Genomic DNA, 19,275 nt, shown 5'->3' with positions numbered 1-19,275 from the left:
CATTGCCAGAAACAGGAGGTTCATCCCACCTTTTATCTCCCAATGCAGCCCTCTCTCTGCTTTGGGTAAAAGTTACTCAAGCACCGGACATGTAAATATGAAACATTTGGCCTACTTAAACAGGATCAAATGTATAGTTCACAATCCTGGGATGGTGGTGAGATTACATAGAAGACATACCACTACTTCCCAAGGGCTTCCTAAGTCCCTAGGGTAGGGAGGTCTTCCTCTTTGGTGGTTTTTATTCTATTATTATTCCCCCCCCCAACTGTGGTAAATGGAAAGAAATTGGCTATTTCATTTGCAGCATAGCTGAAGGCATGTGAGGGGAGCAAGGAGACTTAGGATCCTGCTAGTGCTTGGCTGCTCCAAACATCCCCCTGGAAAACCCCATTTCCCATACCCATTGCCAGAAGAACATGGTTGTATGTTTTTGTGTGAGTGTGTGTAAAAGTCCTGGCAGCAGGTCTCTTTGGTGGCAGAGGATACCACGCCTAAGAGCCCCTCAGATCACATTTGCCTGGCTTTAGGGTTACTGAGTGTGCAAGTTCAACTAGGCAGAACAATCTACTTACTCTTTTTTATTCCTAAAACATAATGATAATCAGAGGTTCCTGAAGATACTATTCACTCTGGTGCAACGTATTTACTAGAAATTTATCTTGTTCTGCTTTGGAAAGCGAGTAAGTCACTGTACTGTCTGGGAAGTGTCATTTCATGGCAAAACTCCCATTTGTTTTATGGGTCTAGATCAATTTTTTAAAAAAATATTTTAAAAACTTGTATCAAAATGTTCAGGCTTCTCACTTCATTCTTAATGCCAATTTCAACATATTTTTAATTGTGCGGAATTTTTGAAAGTGAATTTAATGGCAGGCAATTCATGTTCCCTGAATCATTTCAATCCAATTTAATTGTTTAATATGATATTAATTTTAAGGGTCCCGGAATTGAAGTGTATTTGATACCGTTCACAATTGCACAGTGTTATTTACTTTACATTTTACCATTCTTCCCTTTTTCCCCTCTTGAAGTGGCACATGAACTTAAAACAAGGGTTCTGCGGTAGTAAAATGAGAATGTGTAGCACCCTTTATCTGATCTGGCTTTATCATCAGAAGTTATAATATAATGATCCACAAAAAGGTCAGATCCCACAAATTAGCTGTGGGATCCTTCTGCTTGGATTGAGAGCAATATAGAAGAAACTGACTGATTTCCTGGCCAGGGAATAAGACAAACAGCCAAGTCACTAGCAGACATAATATTCCATTTGCAGGTTCTCTTGTCTTTGCACGTTAGCTTTTTCATGCAGATATAACATCCCCACAAGGCTTGGGATAATATGAATTTTGACACTGTACTTATGCAACAGTCAATATACCTTCTCTAAATGCTTGCTTATGAAAGCAGGCAGTTTTAGAATCAGACCAAAACATTGTATATTAAGACAATGTTAGCCCATGGCAGCTGGAATTTTTCAACCAGACAATTTTAACCTCGTGCTATGTTGTTACGGTCTGGGCTCTTTGTGTTTTGAACTCCGTATAGATTGGTCTTAGACATTCAGTTGTATCACCCCTTGAAACAGGACTGTGCTCCAAAAGTCAATCTATGCCAGTTCCAGTGTGTGCTAATATTGTGGGCTCCCTGTCACTTGGGTGCTTTTAATATTGTCTCGAATGGATTCCCCTCCTTTTTTTGGCTATATTAGTGAGAACATTTGAAAACTACTTTCCAATCCACAGACACTGTCTACGTTTTATTTTCAGTGAAGGATAACCAGACCTCCTGAATGCTAAAAAGAGGGAAACTAGAATTTACATGGAAGCCGCTTTTAAATGTCTAGTTACTTAATTTTCTTGATTAGCCATTCTTGCCTTTCAAATAATTGTTTGTTTTATTGTAAATTGCTTTGGGACTTTTGCTGTTGGAAGCAATTCATAAATTCAATAAACCTAACTTAAAGGTAAACGTACCTCTGATGATTAGGTCCAGTCGTGGACGACTCTGGGGTTACGGCGCTCATCTCGCTCTATAGGCCGAGGGAGCTGGTGTTTGTCCGCAGACAGCTCTGTGCCCACAGTCATGTGGCCACCATGACTAAGCCGCTTCGGGTGAAACCAGAGCAGTGCACGGAAACGCTGTTTACCTTCCCACCAGAGTGGTACCTATTTATCTACTTGCACTTTGATGTGCTTTCGAACTGCTAGGTGGGCAGGAGCAGGGACCGAGCAATGGGAGCTCACCCCATCACGGGGATTTGAACGGCCGACCTTCTGATCAGCAAGACCTAGGCTCTGTGGTTTAGACCACAGCGCCACCCGCGTCCCAAACCTAACTTAACCTAACTTTAATGGACATCTTTAGCTCTAGCACATATTTTTAAAAACACTAAAGTCCAAATAAACATCCTGGAAACAGTGTAACAAATACTGTTAAAGATAATAGTGAAGTGTATCAGAAAATTAAAAGGGGAAAGTTTTGTATTTTATTTCCACATACTACAGAAATTGCACTGTTAAGTTCCTCCTTGCCACTGTGAATATTAAGAATTCTACTTGTAAAATTTTAGATGGGCTCATTGCCAATTTAAAAAGGTGCATATTGAATTATTAAAACTGGTGACATGTTTTCAGTAAATGGCTCTTATTAAGGGGTCGGTACAAAACATGTGCAGGTTTTCCTTTACCACTCAATTTTAGAGCTCACCAACATTGTTCTGTAGTATATATTCTCAGTCCAGAAGAAAGCCTGTAATTATTTAAATATATTTAATATTTTCCCAAGAATGGCAGATGGTCATTCAACAGGCCAAATTCAAACTAACTTGAGGACCTAGTATCACACAGCCTGCACCATCATATGTCCCTAACTCCCTCGATCCGAGGCTGGAGAAAGTGAGCAATGCTTTTTAATAATAATTAGTACAATGAATGTTCCTGGTTGGAACACTCTGTTTCCAGGGACAGGATTTTCAGCTAACCATGCAGGACGTACTTAACAGAGAAAGACTGGAAACCACATTTCTCTTTCAATTCTTTAATAACTGGGAGACAGCTATTTTCTAAGCATTGCTCATCCAACACCTCATACTATAGTGATGCTTGCATGGGAATAACATAAGCAGACCAGCAACGGGGGTAAAGATTTACACCCTGATAGTTACTGAGTGGAGAGTTATTACATCGCCAAAATAGTGGAATGTGCAAACCAGCCTTCATGTTGATAAAGAACAGGTGCAAAGCTTCAACAAAACACTTCCCTGAATTACTGCTGTAAAGTTTTGCATACATTTCTAAACACAACTCTAGCAACAAAGCATGCACACATTCGGGTGGAAGTGCACAGGAGTGGGGTGGGATACGGCGAAGTTCAGAGAAGTTTTTTGGTGAATTATTATAGGTTCCAGCAGAATTTCAGGGGCTTCATATATAAAAAAAAATCTATAAATATCCCTGATTATATCACAATTTAAGTGTTGTGCTTCTCAGCCAAGGAACCTTGTGAGTTGTAAAGGGCGATACAGATATAATGGGGCGGGGGGGGGGGCGGAGGAGATAATGAACCTCACAATAGAAGTACAGTCCTATGAGGGCCTTTACACTTGCAAGGTGTGCTGTCTTTCCATTTGTGGTTTTAAATGGGGGGCTACAGAAAAATCCCCTTTGTCAAAAGGCTCTGCACTTGTAATGGTGGAGAGAGTCCATAGACCATGTCCTTTAACACTGCCCCTATGATCAAGATGCTTGTACAAAGATTATTGCCCCATTGCTTAGAAGAATGCCCATAAGTCCTAGTTTGCAATTGCCCGGTTCACTTCTAGAAAACGGAAAACCAGAGATTGCAGGAATTAGTCACAAAATTCTTTGTGTGACAGCCTACAAAATAAGTCAGTTGTTCTTACTTGCTGGGTCTACATAGACCATTTACCGAAAAATACAGTATCTCTCTTTTAAATGACAGTCTTCAGTTTTGCTTAATTACTATTTTATTTTGCTTGATTTAATCCATACTAGTATTTGTTGTATTAGAGCACATTGGTATTTAACCCCACATACAACTCACAAAAACAAAACAATTCCCAGAAGTCATTGGGACAGTTAAACTAGTTTCGGATTGGGTCAAAAAAAATTACGTAGGGAGAAGAAATTATGTAAGCCTGGATGTGCTCCCCTGATCACATGATCACATTTAGCCATTTAAGAAAAGTAGATGACAAGAATACCACTTTCCTCCCTGGACATAGCAACAAAATATGCTGGGACACCATTTATAATATTGGCTTGAGAGGACCTATACTACTGTATAATGTTGCATGTGCCTTGAGGCACATGTCTCTTCTCTCTCTCTCTCTCTCTCTCTCTCTCACACACACACACAGACACACACACTGCCCTTAGATAAACATCAATTAAAAATTCTCAGTGTGGTGACTTGTAACAATAGAACTAGTAAAAAAACAAATCAGTACACTGAGGAATACAAACAACGCACTTAAAGCCTTTCTTAAATGTCTAAACATTGATCTCATATTTAGCTTTCTCTCCTGCACAACACAAAAGGAGGCACTGCTTTAGCTATGCGCTTGCAGTTTCACATCGAAATTTGTCGTTCTCGATCTCTTACTACACCAGTTGCCATGATCTGCATCAACCAAATATAATTCCATTAATATCACATTGTGAACGACCCTTTGAATTCAGACGCAAACCTCGTGAAGAAAAGCTGTCTTCTTGCACCCCTTTAACCATTTCCTGTACAAATACATACAGCAGGAAATGAGCGGAGGTTTTGCTACTGAAAAAATGCACATTTGTTTTTGACACACTTAAATACAACCGCCAAACAAAAAAATTCTGCATCTTTCCTAGTCTGGCGGGGGTAGGGGTGGGGAGCTGACAGCATTTAAGTCTGGGCTTCATGACTTATTTCTCATTCTGTATAAGAACTAAAAAGAAATAATAAGCAGTGGAGGAAGTAGTTTTTGTATGTAACAAAACACATTCAGTTGGCCAGTTCCCTTATCCTGGAGGCACGACAAGGGTAATTGGGGCAATATACATTGCATTAAGGGACGTGGGTGGTGCTGTGGGTTAAACCACAGAGCCTAGGACTTGCTGAACAGAAGGTTTGCGGTTCGAATCCCCATGACGGGGTGAGCTCCCGTTGCTTGGTCCCAGCTCCTGCCAACCTAGCAGTTCGAAAGCGCATCAAAGTGCAAGTAGATAAATAGGTACCGCTCTGGTGGGAAGGTAAACGACGTTTCCGTGCGCTGCTCTGGTTTGCCAGAAGCGGCTTAGTCATGCTGGCCACATGACCTGGAAGCTGTATGCCAGCTCCCTCGGCCAATAAAACGAGATGAGCGCCGCAACCCCAGAGTCGGCCACGACTGGACCTAATGGTCAGGGGTCCCTTTACCTTTACCTTGCATTAAGTGTTAGTGATGGGAAGAGAAGTTCCCAGGCCTGTGAATCCTGAACTAGCAATTTCGCTTATGGTAATAAAGTATGTGAACCTGTAGCCTACCAGAACCATGTTTTGCTCACTCTTTCCCTTTCTGCACTCTCTGTGTACTGGGAGTGTTTTATGTGACTAAGGATCTATTCATACTGAGGGAGGGAGGGAGGGAGGTGGCTGCGGTTTCTACAGATGCCAATGATACAGCTTAGCGTGGAGGGTAAGTACACTTAATCCTACTGATCCATAGTGGTGTTTTGGAACTGAAAACAACACAGGCTAGTAGATGATGTGAATAATCCTACCCGGTTGCTTTCGAACTTAGAGCGATCGTTGTTTGCTTTGGCCGTCTTTTCTGCAAGTTTCTTCTGCCTTTGAGGGCCTTTTCCAAAGAAGATGTAGTTGACGAAAGCATATTCAAGTAAGGCCAAGAAGACAAATACAAAGCAGCCCATGAGATACATGTCAATGGCTTTGACATAGGGAATCTTAGGCAAAGTCTCTCTGAGATGAGTGTTGATCGTTGTCATAGTAAGCACAGTTGTAATACCTAAAAATGGGACGAAAGGCAAGTATATTAAGATCTTTCATGCATTTTCCCCTAAAAGCCATTTCCAGGAGCTTGTTGATGTTGTGGAAGAGTCAGTGAAATAAAGAAAGGGAACGCTGTTGTTTTATTTGTTTGTTTATTACATTTATATTCTGCCTTTCACTTCAAGGACCTCATATTTTGTTTCATAGCTCTGTGAATTCCACAAAGAGATCTTATCCTACATTTATTGGATGCCTAACCTATTACAACCAAAGTGATTTGGAATAAGACAGTTTCTTTACTGAAGAGTTTGCTTCTGAAATACCTATAAATGATTTGTTATATAACTACTTTCTCCGGACCTAAAAGAAAATTGTCATATGAGAAATTCCTTAAAAAGGATGAAAGGAGATATAAAGGAGAGCTAGAAAGGGGATTTTCACTGAAATCAATTGAGCTTAGAGAACTGATGTAACCCAGTGCTATTCAAAGGGTGGATCATGGGTTTCTCTGTACCAATGGTGGTAATGGTGAAAGATGGCTGGCCCACCAATTCTATCTGAAATGTGTACCCTAACAAGAGTGCTCTGGGATGCACATAGAGCAGCGGTGAAACTCAAAAGCTCTAGCAAGAGTCCTGTGTGAATGGCATGTGTGCTTTAGAACCAGATGGACGGGGTATAAATAATAAAATTGTTGTTGTTGTTGTTGAGAACCCAATTAAAAGCACAGGTGTTCTGTTGCAGGTGATATGGAAACAGTTCCTTGAACCGATAATAGCTGGAAAACTACTGATGTTTCAACAGCAGGCATTTTGCACTTGAGAGTGGACAACGGGACTGCATGCAATTCAGTGCTGATCTTATTCTGGGTTACCCCATGTCTGTAAACGTATGTAACAAGGGAGAATCCATGAGGAACTGGGAGGAAGAAGAGGAAGCAAAGTGGCCTATATATTGCTTTGCCCCCCCCCAAAGCCAGCTCAATAATCAGAGAAGGGCTTGGACTTCAGAAACCTTCTCTCAGCTCGGTCCCCCTTGCATCAGCCAACTGCTTCAACAGCAAAGGGAATGGAGCCACTACGGCTTACCAGGACGAGTGAAGCAGTGGCAAGATTGAGGGTGCGTACATACAGTGGTGTGAGCAATGGATTGGCTCTGTTGGTTATGCAGCCCCAACTTTGTCACTGTCTTTTAGCTCCTGCTACCAGTAATCAGCATTGCTTTGCTGCTGGGAGGCTACTGCTGTGGCTCCAACCCCACTGGGCAAACCACTTCTGATCTGAGGCAAGCTCTAACACAGGATTGCAAAAAAGCCCAGCCTGCGAAAAGTCTTTATGCGCCTGCTGGGGACTGTAGCTGTAGCAACTTACTGCATTTCTTCGCTGTTTGTGGAAATGGGGACTTCCCTCATCTGACAGCCTGTTTATTTTCTGGGAAGTGCTCCATCCCTCCTGCGCCAGTCCACTCACCCATCTGCATGCAATCCTTTGTCACCTGTGCTTAAATATGTGGCTGTTGTAACAACCTCCTACAAGGATATGACAGGGTAATGCCCCATTCATCCTCATTCCATACCGAGAGCAACTCTTGCTGCAGATGCATCATAATTGATCCAGAAGGACACCCACGATAAAATGGTAATCAGTATCGAGGGCATGTAGGTCTGAAGAATAAAGTATCCAATATTCCTCTTCAGCTTAAAGCTCAGTGACAGTCTTGGATAGGCACCTATTAGAAAACAAGGGAAATAACAGTTAGTTATATATATTCTCCAATGTAACTATTGATGACGTTAGTAAAGGCAGAATATGCTCCTCCTCTACAGAAGCAAGAACATATTTGATGGGCTGTTTTGTTACCTATAAAACCTTGAATAAAAATCACAAAAAATTGTGAGTTCACATTGAAACTAATGCATACTAGAGAAAATATGTCGTGATTCTTGAACACCTATCTGGTTACCTTTTGAAATTTTGTGAAGAACAGAGATATAGTTAATTAACATTTACAAAATAATTTTCACATATTACTGTAAATGTGTGTGTGTGTGATGTCATCTCCACAAGACTGTGGAATAGCCTTCTTCCCCTTGATCCCAGCCCATGGATGTTTAAATTAGATAACCCTAAATCTTAAAAATACTTATCAAAATAGTGAATTCTGTCAGGACTTGTTACAGTGCTCATAATTAGAACAAAAACCTGACATAAAAACCTAATAATTTTAAAAAAAGAAACAATTTTTTTTAGGGGGGTGGGATCAATACTTATTTCTCCATTCCTATGTTTATCCATTAGCTTGGCTATACAATTGCCTATACTTATTTCTCCATTACTATGTTTATCCATTAGCTTGGCTATACAATTGCCTATAGAGGCAATTCTCCTAAAACAATTTAATCAGGAAAATTCAGACTGGTGGCTTGGTTCATGAAGCTGTTTCTGAGTGAATTATTTTTGCTGTACCATTTCAGTCAGTTTCTGATCTTTAAGTGTTGCCCCTGTTCTTGTTTACAGCCCCTTATTATTCTTAATTTCAATACTACAATGCCCAACTGTCTGTTCTGTATGGTTCATATTTTGCAGCATTAATGGTAGGTAGGATGTTGCAAAATGTTTTCATATCAAATCCCTGAAATCACCAAGTAAACGGACTTTGCCTCTAAAGTGCTTGGTTGGCAGTCTTGCTTTGCCAAAGCATCCCACCCCCACCCCCACTAGTCCTACAGTAGTTTGGGATGTTCATACTTATATCCTTTATTCTAGACCATCACAAAAACATGGAATGTCTCAGTTGTCTTTTATTCCAGTCATTATAACACCAGTGTCCTTTATTTTAGAAAGTATGATCTGGCCACCCAGTTTTTGTCACCTCTATGGCCATATACAGACAAAAATGGGCCTGTGCAAGAGAGCTAATGATGCTGAGCATTCAAAGCACGAGAAATACTTGCCTGTGGCAAAGACAACATTCCTGGACACAAGTTTGTGTTCCACAATAGAGAACTGAGGAAGTTCAATTCTTTCCACTCCAGAGACTGCATTATTCCCACCTCGCCAGTAAAATTCTATGTCATCTGTTGTGTATCCATCTGTCAACAAAGCACAAATGCTTTAGAATCATGGGTGCTTAAATGTAAAACTGACCATTGTTAGAGGACAAACAATACAGGACTACAAGATAACAACCATCAACAACAATTTCAAAAAATAAAACAGCATTCCTCCAAGGCACAATTTTGTTTGAGTCTTCATTGCCCCAGAAGAGCAACGAATTCACTCCCTCTCAAGAAGTAGAGCAGGGGCAGCCATGTGTGTATTTCTTACCAAGTTTTGTTGACTAATAAAAGTGATGCAACTATCTGGCTACTACAGACGTCAATCCCTCAGAAACCAATAAGCTGGCCATGGGCCTATTAAACACTACTTCTGTCTCTTTTCGTTAGATCCAATTGAAACATCTGTCAGCTGCCAGGATGAGAAGAACTGCCCATCAGATGTGTCATCTATCCTTATTTTCTTGTTTATATTTAAAGGGACAAAAATAAATAAATCCCATTCTTGGCTTCATGCTAAGAACTGATGCCATAGTAATACATGTTTATTATATGGTAGCTCCTGCACAACCTGAAGAACTTGCCTCCAAAAATAATATGTCTTATGTAATAAGTTTAAAGTTACAGATAGTAAAAAAAAGAAAGACTTAAAACTGGAGGTTCTTTTTAGGAACACTTCAGAGTAAGAACAGAAACCATTGTCCTAACTCTGAATTAGCCATGTGATGTTGTCATATATATGGTCAATCTTATTGGTTAAATAGGGACATCACGTCATCATGCAATCCTTGACTGGCTGGGATCATGTGGTCTGTGACCACATATACACCATACATTTAAAGCACATTTAACCCCCCCCCAATAATCATGGGAACTGTTCCTTACCTGTCTACAATTTACAGAAAATTACCATTCCTAGGATTCTTTTGGGGGGGGGGGTAAGCGAATGTGATTTAAATAAATGACATATATGCTGTCTATGTGAAGGAGACGCTATAAAAATGGGACCCACAGGACTAAAGACTGAACAATGAAGAAGCCACGAACAAGAGTGGACGACAACAAATGTTTATGATTTGAGGGATTACTTTTGCAGGCCCCCCCCTCGTAAGTATTGAGCACAACCCTAGATATAGAGATGTTCTTTTTATCAAGACCAATCTCCTTCGAACGGTGAGCCCAGAGGGTCTGTGCTTCAGATTTTTATACTTGTGGTTCTGTGTTGAAGCACAGTCAGGAGCACTGGAAATGGACCATTAAAAAGCAAGGTTTTTCCCCTTCATTAGCACAATCTGCTCTGAAAGCAAGATGAAAATAACCCAATCTTCATGTCAGCCTTACAATGTCAGCAATGTAACCACCGCCAGGGCCAGGGAAGGTAGAAGCACCCTGGCATGCATGTACTGAAGTGATTGGATGCACTAAAAAAGAATATTCAATCCTTTAAATAACAATGACATAGATGTATCCTGAAACACTACTATTTGAAGAACTAAAATTTTGTTTTTTGAAAAAAATGCTAGAGTTGTACTGAAAAATGTTGAGAAAGAGACTTTAGAAGTGCTGTGAGACAAATATGAGGCAGATGGCCTAATTCTTCCTTTGAAATCCATGGCAAAACTCCCGTAACTTCAACAGGAAAGTGGTAGCAGGCCAAGCGTAATTTACACAAAAGTGTTCATTAGCGTGTATTGATATTTTAGGCGTGTAGAAATTCCCTATACCCTTTGCATTGTAGAAGAAAGCGATGGCTCTTGAAATACAAATTTAAATGATATGAGCACTCCAATTACGGAAAACAACTGGATGGGGGAGAGAGAGGTTTTACTTCTTACATGAAGCTGAACTTATAATCATAAGTAGGTCTATCTGACAGTCCAAGAGGGGGGAGGGGGGCATAGCAAGATCACTCATCCATAATAAAGCACACTGAAAGCAAATTGAATCTCAGTGCTTGCTTTCCTCAAAATGAATCTGATTAAAACATGAACACTAGTTCTCTTGTGTTGTAGATAAGCATCCAGTCATCGCTCTTGCCTAATCAGAACGGCATTATATTTTCCATGCCTTTAGGGTTGGGGTTGTTTTTTTTAATGACCACAAATAATAGCAACTTAGCTACTATATTTATGTACTTATTTATTTTTCTACATATGAAAATCAAAAAGATCAAAAAAATAAAAAATCAAGGGAATACAGTGGCCATGATCCAAACAAAAACCAAAGTTGCAGTGATTTCAATGGGGCGAACTTAAACACTTGCTTAACCTTCTGATTTGCATAAATAGAAGCTGAAAGTACATAGTTTTGCCTGCATCATATGCAACAGATTTAATATTAAGAAACTCATATTTCGTCCAAGGTTGTCCTATTCAGTGTCAGCTTCCGTGTGTGTGTTCAGGGGGTCTCCCTTTCACAGTAACTGTTCCTCTTAATCTCTGATGCTGTTGCTCTTTCATTTGCCTTGCCCTTCTGGGCCCAATCCATACCACCAACCAGAGAGATGAGGCAGTAACATAGAAGGGGAAGAATAGCAGGGCATAGGGACCTGAATTTTGCCAGCGTTCAAGGCCAGGTGCAGCCTTCAATAAATGCCTAACCATGTCAATCCTTTATGACAGCCCTGGTACCATCCTGAGTCTTCAGTATGTGGCACGAATGTGAACGGGAAACCAAATAAATAACTGAGCAGCAAAATTTAAATTAGTATAATTTGTGCTAAAATACTCAACACAACTGAATCTAGTAAAGCAAGTACTTTTATGTGTACATACAGCTTTCTATTTCCAGTGTACAATTCTGCTCATCTAATGGGTATCTTCGCAAGTCCATCATGCAAGCTGCAGTGGTTGTAATTCTGAAACAAAATGCAACAATAGGAACTTTATAAGAGCAATAAATCAACAGTCCCTTAAATAAACATAACATAGAAAAGAAAAACAGGAACTGATAAGTAATGTGAGAGAGGTACTGAATCGTTTGCTATTCCTTCACTAGGACTAAGCTCATGGGCGGGCAGCCTGTGGCCCACTGGGCTCCCCATTTGTCTCATCAGGCCATTTGGGCAAGGCCATGCTCACCTGTCCTGCACCTTTCATCCTATGTGGGGCGGGTAGATGTGGCTGGGACAAAAAGGAGTTTGTGGGCACCTATCAGCCAGTTCTTGGGACTTCCAAGCACAGAGCAGGGCTCCTTGAAAGCACCAACAGCGAATTGCTTATCTTTGCTTGAAGAGGACCCTGCACAGCTGAAGCCCCGATAATCAGCAAGTTATCAGTTACACAAGAGAGCTCCCCTTCAGAAACTCCTTGGTGCAGTTGAGGGGACCGGAAGCAGCAGCTAGGATTCAAAGTGCTTCCTCCGGGACTTTGAACCCAATTTCCCTCTATTGAAAAGTGTTTTTCATTTCTTTTCACAGAAAGCCACTCATATTCAAAGAACTGGAGGATGCACTTTGAACACAAGCTACTTTCTCTGCAGAGGAGCACCCCACCCCCTTTATTTTTTAACAAGTGTCAATCTTCTGACATCACTGTGACTTCAGGAGTTAGATAAGGGGTGGTTGCACCCACCCATCACAGTTGGACCATGAGGGGTGGAGAAGATAAGGATCCGGCTCACTGGTCGGATCCAGTACTGTACCCCAGTTTAATGTCTCTATTTCTGCACAGCCAAATGCAGCACAGAAAGATACATGGCAACTCTGTTTTTACTTATTCGTTAAATATTTCTTTATTCTGCCATATCCAAAATGTTAACGGTAATTTTCAAATTAAAAGGTACAATGCTAATAAAAGACTATCCTTGTTAGTTTAGGAACCTCGCCCCTCAAAACGACGAGGTAAACTCAAAATGATGCACCCACTGAAATTCTAAAATGTGGGGCAGAAAAAATGGAAACCTTTTTTTCAGGGGAAGAACAGTTTTGAAAAATTGGAACAAAAATTTGAACAAAGTACTAGGCCTGGAATTTTCTGCAAACCTTGATGTCAAGCTTATCTTACAACTGTTTTCCTTTTCTAATCCCTTACTCCTTAATCTCAATGAGAAGCAAATTATTTTTTTACCAGTTCCACTAAAAACATGATCCCCCCCTTTGCATATCACATGTATATCACACACATATACACTCCAGGTTTCCTAAAGTAAATAAACAGATACATAAACAGATACATGCAACAATGTATGTAGCTCTATACAAATTACTTCTGTGTTGTTATTTATAAAATGATGATGCAGGAATAGAGTACCATATGGGGCATGACTTTTATACCTACTATATATGGTGGGGTTGTGTATAATTTTGCATATAATTGAGCTTCTAAAATAATACGCAGATGGCTGAGATATAGAAGAAGAAGAGTTTGGATTTGATATCCCGCTTTATCACTACCCGAAGGAGTCTCAAAGCGGCTAACATTCTCCTTTCCCTTCCTCCCCCACAACAAACACTCTGTGAGGTGAGTGGGGCTGAGAGACTTCAAAGAAGTGTGACTAGCCCAAGGTCACCCAGCAGCTGCATGTGGAGGAGCGGGGAATCGAACCCGCTTCACCAGATTACGAGTCTATTGCTCTTAACCACTACACCACACTGGCTGACACTTGCTGCAAGAGGTGGCCCAATGTGGGCAAAGCTTGGTTGGATTAGAAAACTGCTACATTCCATGATATCTCCATCACAACACAGTGCTACTTAGAACCAATGGCATTATTTGTGAATGTAACACATGCAGGTTGAGGATCAAACTGATTTGACACAGAAGACTAAAACCAACAATCATGTGGAAGCTCAGCTAGCATGTCTACTCAGAGGCAAATCCCACTGAATTCAATGGAGCATCCTCCCAGGTAAGTGGAGTGCTCTGATGGTGTTTCCTGCTTGGCAGGGGGTTGGACTCGATGGCCCTTGTGGTCTCTTCCAACTCTATGATTCTATGATTCTATGATTCTATGATTCTATGCACAGTTGCAACCTTAACGTGTGGCTTTTAAACAAGTGCTTCAACATAATGCTTTATGCATTGGCTTAGAAATTCTGCTACTCTGTGGCTTGATCATGGGAGCTTGCTATGGAGTTTGTCAGCAAACTTGTCCAATGAAGTTCAAAGTAAACCATTTCATTGAATGAGGGAAAACAGACTGATCAGCCAAATGGAAGATGAATTGGGGTGATGGAGAAAAAGCTGCAAAAGATTTCTCAAGGGTTCACATTACAGTATGCAGGATAAAAAAAAATATATTAACAAAACTCTTAAGGACTGGAACAGCTTCTGAAGAGTGCCTTTGCAGCTGGTCTGTGGCTTCAGGGATGAATTCCTTTTTACCAAACATCTGCTAGCACCCAGCTAATTCCCCAGGCAAGGTGCTCAAGACTATTTACTACAGGGAGACTGTATTTCTCCAGTATGACAGCAGCAGCTGTGACTTAACATGTACAAGTAACACCAAATGATCCCCCCTTTGAAAAGCATGCTACCTTAAGCTAAGGGGCAATCAAGCTTGTTTTAAAATGCACCATTCTGGTAATTATATAATCCTATTTATTTGTTAAAGAAGTGGAATCGTTTTGCAAGCAGTTCCAGTTTAGTGCATCGGACAAATAAAAGACCTGAGCTTTTCTGCTTGCATCAAGTTCTTTAAGCAAACAAATATAAAATGATTTGCTTCAATAAATCAAGGGAGCTCCTAGCCTTTATCGTGCATTTGCATGCATTTTAAAATGAATATATGTGGGCAAACACACTTTAAATACTTATGGTACAATGCTTTTCTCTGTGGTTTTGAGTTATATGCCTGTATTCCTTATACTCCTATATTGTTTATATAAAATGTTGCACAGCTTGCACACTTGGAAGGAGCAGCATAGTCAAGGATTTTTTAAAATAAAAAAATAGATAAGTATAACAAAATTTAGCCCCAAGTTACACTTATATGACCACTGTAAACTCTGTAATGCATTCCTGTTTCTGCGTACAGTGATACCTTTACAAATGATACAATTTACAAATGAAACACACTCAACAGGAAGCAGAACATGTTCTGCTTCCAAGGCAAAGTTCACAAACCAAAACACCTACTTCCGGGTTTGCAGTGTTCTTAATCCAAGTTGTTCATAAACTAAGCTGTTCTTAAACCAAGGTACTCAGAACTAATTCCAAGCAAATTCAATGGGATTTACTCCCTGCTAAGTGAGTTTAGGGATTTCATCTTTACAAATAAATCTTCACAAAGGAATGTTCTACCACTTGTTGATGGCACATTCAAGGACCTTTAAACGTTCCTTTCCCCTTGTTTACAGGAAGCTTGTGTTGATAAGGGCTACCTCAAGCATCTTTGCAATAAGCCAAACCAAGCAGCTCAAAGCCTAGGCCAGTGTTTATGGAAGTTATGTATCAAAGAAAGGAAGGAACAGTTATTCCTCTTTCTTTCAATGCATAACTATGTAGCAATACCTGACTACAATACAAGACCGATTCTTTATTGCAATATAACTAAAGTAGAAACCTTATCAAACAGTGGCTAATTGTTTTCAAATGTTGTAGACATTGCCTGCCTAAATGCATTTGGAAATATTGGGTTGGTTTTGATACTTATCTCTTCATAAATGTTATAAATAAACAAGTAAATACATTTAGCAGTCAGTTTGTGTTTATCTCACATTTTGGCCATTTCTTAAGCCACTTTGACCTTTCTCTTTGAAAATGTGCAAGCTGACTATACTTCGGGAAATCTAAGTGTTCTGTAGCTTGACATATTATTCACAATGCTCATGACCATGGTAACTACCTTAAAATGGGGTGAAGGGGAAGGTGGGAAAGAATAGGATTATATAGACAATTATAGTTTTCAGAAAGCTATTTTTGTTATCTACACAAAGTTATTTTTGTTATCTACACTCCATATTTTTAAATATGTGCGTGGCTCCTACAATTATGTCTGAATTTGTCTTTCTGAGTTCTTTCTGTATGAACATAAAATCTGCAGTACAGTGGTACCTCTGTTTACAAACTTAATCTGTTCCGGAAGTCAGTTCTTAAACCGAAACCGTTCTTAAACCAATGTGCGCTTTCCCTAATGAGGCCTCCCACTGCTGGTGCCCTTCCACTGTTCAGATTCTATTCTTAGACCAAGTTAAAGGTCTCTAACCAAGACACATTTCTGGTTTTGCGGAGTTTGTAAACCAAATCCTTCTTAAACCGGACTGTTCTTAAACCGAGGTACCACTGTATATCTAAAGAGTCGGCTTCAGAAACTCATCATCTGGAAAGAAAAGCAGACTCACAAGCTGAATAATCTAATGCAAGTAATAGTAGTTCAGCCCCTAGTCTCCACCTGTAAATATTGAAAATAATGGGTTATGGAGAGTGAACAGGATATAGATTATACATTACTACAGTGGTACCTTGGGTTGCATATGCTTCAGGTTACATACACTTCAGGTTACAGACTCCACTAACCCATAATTAGTACCTCGGGTTAAGAACTTTGCTTCAGGATGAGAACAGAAATCGTGCTCTGGTGGCACAGCAGCAGCAGGAGGCCCCATTAGCTAAAGTGGTGCTTCAGGTTAAGAACAGTTTCAGGTTAAGAACAGACCTCCGGAACAAATTAAGTACTTAACCCGAGGTACCATTGTATACAATTTTTTAAAAACCTTACCTAAAACTTTAAAAATCTAAGGCCACAATTCAACCCCCCTCTGCATCTGTGACGCCACAGAGCCACTGCTATATCTGCAGTCCTGCTATTCATAGCAGTGGCAGAAGCTGTAGGGGAAGATAATCCTTGGGTCAGCTTGAGGCTGGTGCAGTGATCGGGCCTGGCCTGGGCTCAATACCAGCCAAACATGACTGTGGAACCCACTCAGGATCCAGCAGATCCCGAGTCAATTCAGCCTTTCTGCTTTGGGGCTTTCCACTCAGCTCCATTGATGGGGGCCTTGCCAATGGGCTTCACCTGCACATCAGGTGGGTGGAAGGGGAGACATTTGTGTCTTGGCAGTAGGTGGGCAGCTCACGTAGCAGAACTGAGCAGCAGAACACTTGAGCCAAGCCCTCTATAGCCTGGCATAAGGCTAATTGTGCTGTAATATGCAAATCATTTAACCTGGGTGAATTCTAACCAAACCATCCCATCAGTGGGAGTGTTACAGTTGACATCAGCAGAGCTTGGATTATGTCATCTCTCCCCCCCCCCCGCAATGTAGTTTTTATTAGTTTTCATCTTGAAACTGCTTAACATGGCTGTATTAAGACATATCTTTGTTTACATCAGAGCATATGGCATGCAACAATTACATAAAAATAACACACTGACAAAAACTTAGGTAAACATTTACGAGTGTATTAACAAAGTTGTGTTGAAGTGTATATACCAAAATAATTACAGTTATTACAGTGACAAAACAATGCATGGTAACATGTATTGTTTAGATTGGCAACCATAAGTAAAAGGTAATTTGTATCAGTAACAATTGGAATTTATAGGAAGAGGGGAAGGGAAAAATTAAAATACATACTTCATGCACACCAGACTGTGCCATAAACTATGGACACTGTTCTGTTATTCTGTAATCAATAAAGGCACACCAGACTGCATAGAAATAGTTGTGTTTCTTTTGACCTCTTGCTGCTTAGAATTTTTGTGTCAGTTTTTTCCAATAATGCTGTTTGCCAAAAAAGCAGAGACATCACCTTGCCAACAAAGGTCCATATAGTTAAAGCTATGGTTTCCCCAGTAGTGATGTATGGAAGTGGGACCATAAAGAAGGCTGATCGCCGAAGAATTGATGCTTTTGAACTGTGGTGCTGGAGGAGACTCTTGAGAGTCCCATGGACTGCAAGAAGATCAAACCTATCCATTCTTAAGGAAATCAGCCCTGAGTGCTCACTGGAAGGACAGATCGTGAAGCTGAAGCTCCAATACTTTGGCCACCTCATGAGAAGAGAAGAGTCCCTGGAAAAGACCCTGATGTTGGGAAAGATGGAGGGCACAGAGAGAAGGGGACGACAGAGGACGAGATGGTTGGATAGTGTTTTCGAAGCTACCAGCATGAGTCTGACCAAACTGCGGGAGGCAGTGGAAGACAGGAGTGCCTGGCGTGCTCTGGTCCATGGGGTCACGAAGAGTCGGACATGACTAAACAACTAAACAACAACAAATCTCTTGCCCTGCATGCACCTAGAAGTAGGTAATCTCCATTAATTGCAATTGTTGAGACTGTCTTCAGAAATTGCTAAAGAAGTGCAGGCATCTGAATGCATTGTTATTTCACAATGCAGACTGCACTGCCAGGCGAGGAGGCAGGCCCCTTTAAATCCCAAAGAAGTGGACCCAAGCAGAAACAACACCAAATTTCCACCTGGCTCTGCCCGCTCCCCCTGCTGATACCTCCTAAAGCTTGCCCACAATTGGGCTGACATCGTGAGTGGGTAAAATTTGATTTCCCCATGGCTGAGGGGAATGTCTCCCATCAGCCATTGGGAGGCCCTGAATCAGTCTGCCACCAGCAGCAAGCTGTGAAGTGCCACAACTGTCTTACACCAGCACACTGAGTGGAATTTCCACACACAAGTAGCAAGACTTGCCATGTTTGAAGAACAACATGCATACAAGTAGTGTACTGGCTGAATTTGCAGATAGCAGCAACGCTCAAAGCTGCTGTTGGTAAGGTTTTTATTATTATTTTAAACTCTGTACAACACGTCACAGTTTCATATCATTTAGATTAATATTATTAGTTATATAATTGGACATATACAACAAACTAGTGCTTGAAAATAGTTTGAAGTAAATACCCTTGAGCTGATTTAATTTCCACAGAAGTCTTTGTAATTTACATCTACTCGACATGTTTAATAAAATTCCAAGACTAAATTGCGGATAGAATGGAATTAGCTCTTACAATCTGAAGAGATAATGTAAGCATTTGTTTTCTTTAAGAGATTTGCTGCTTTCAGCAATTTATCTTCAGAGCTTGTGTTTATTTGTTGAACTCAATTAAAGGTTGGCATGACATAAGCAACTTAACATTGAGTCATTATTTACTGCTGCTGTTGGGCTTTGGTCTATATACAAAATGTTGCTATTGTATGGCATTGTTAAACTGGGTGCCAGACCCATCTTCTCCTTGGATCTAACAAATGTTAGAATTTAATCCAGGCTTCAGATTCTTGAATAGCCAAGCTACCCTCCTGGTGAGGTGATAAACCTGGGTGATGGGAATT

The 19,275-nt window shown here is 40.5% G+C and overlaps 1 protein-coding gene across 3 annotated transcripts in view; it reads right to left on the bottom strand.

Moving 5' to 3' along the window:
* GABRB3 (gamma-aminobutyric acid type A receptor subunit beta3) overlaps nt 1-19,275 on the bottom strand; it is a 199,965-nt gene that overhangs the window by 3,884 nt on the left and 176,806 nt on the right. For all 3 annotated transcript variants that reach the window (XM_053384112.1, XM_053384113.1, XM_053384114.1), the window contains 4 exons: nt 11,824-11,906; nt 8,948-9,085; nt 7,570-7,722; nt 5,766-6,010 (listed from right to left, as the gene is read on the bottom strand). In XM_053384112.1, coding sequence (XP_053240087.1) covers nt 5,766-6,010; nt 7,570-7,722; nt 8,948-9,085; nt 11,824-11,906 — 619 coding nt within the window. The remainder of the gene's footprint in view (nt 1-5,765; nt 6,011-7,569; nt 7,723-8,947; nt 9,086-11,823; nt 11,907-19,275) is intronic.

This window comes from Podarcis raffonei, chromosome 4 (assembly GCF_027172205.1).
Source record: "Podarcis raffonei isolate rPodRaf1 chromosome 4, rPodRaf1.pri, whole genome shotgun sequence".
NCBI lineage: Eukaryota > Metazoa > Chordata > Lepidosauria > Squamata > Lacertidae > Podarcis > Podarcis raffonei.
Note: the sequence above shows the minus strand (reverse complement) of the source record. Positions and strands in the feature narration are given on the sequence as shown.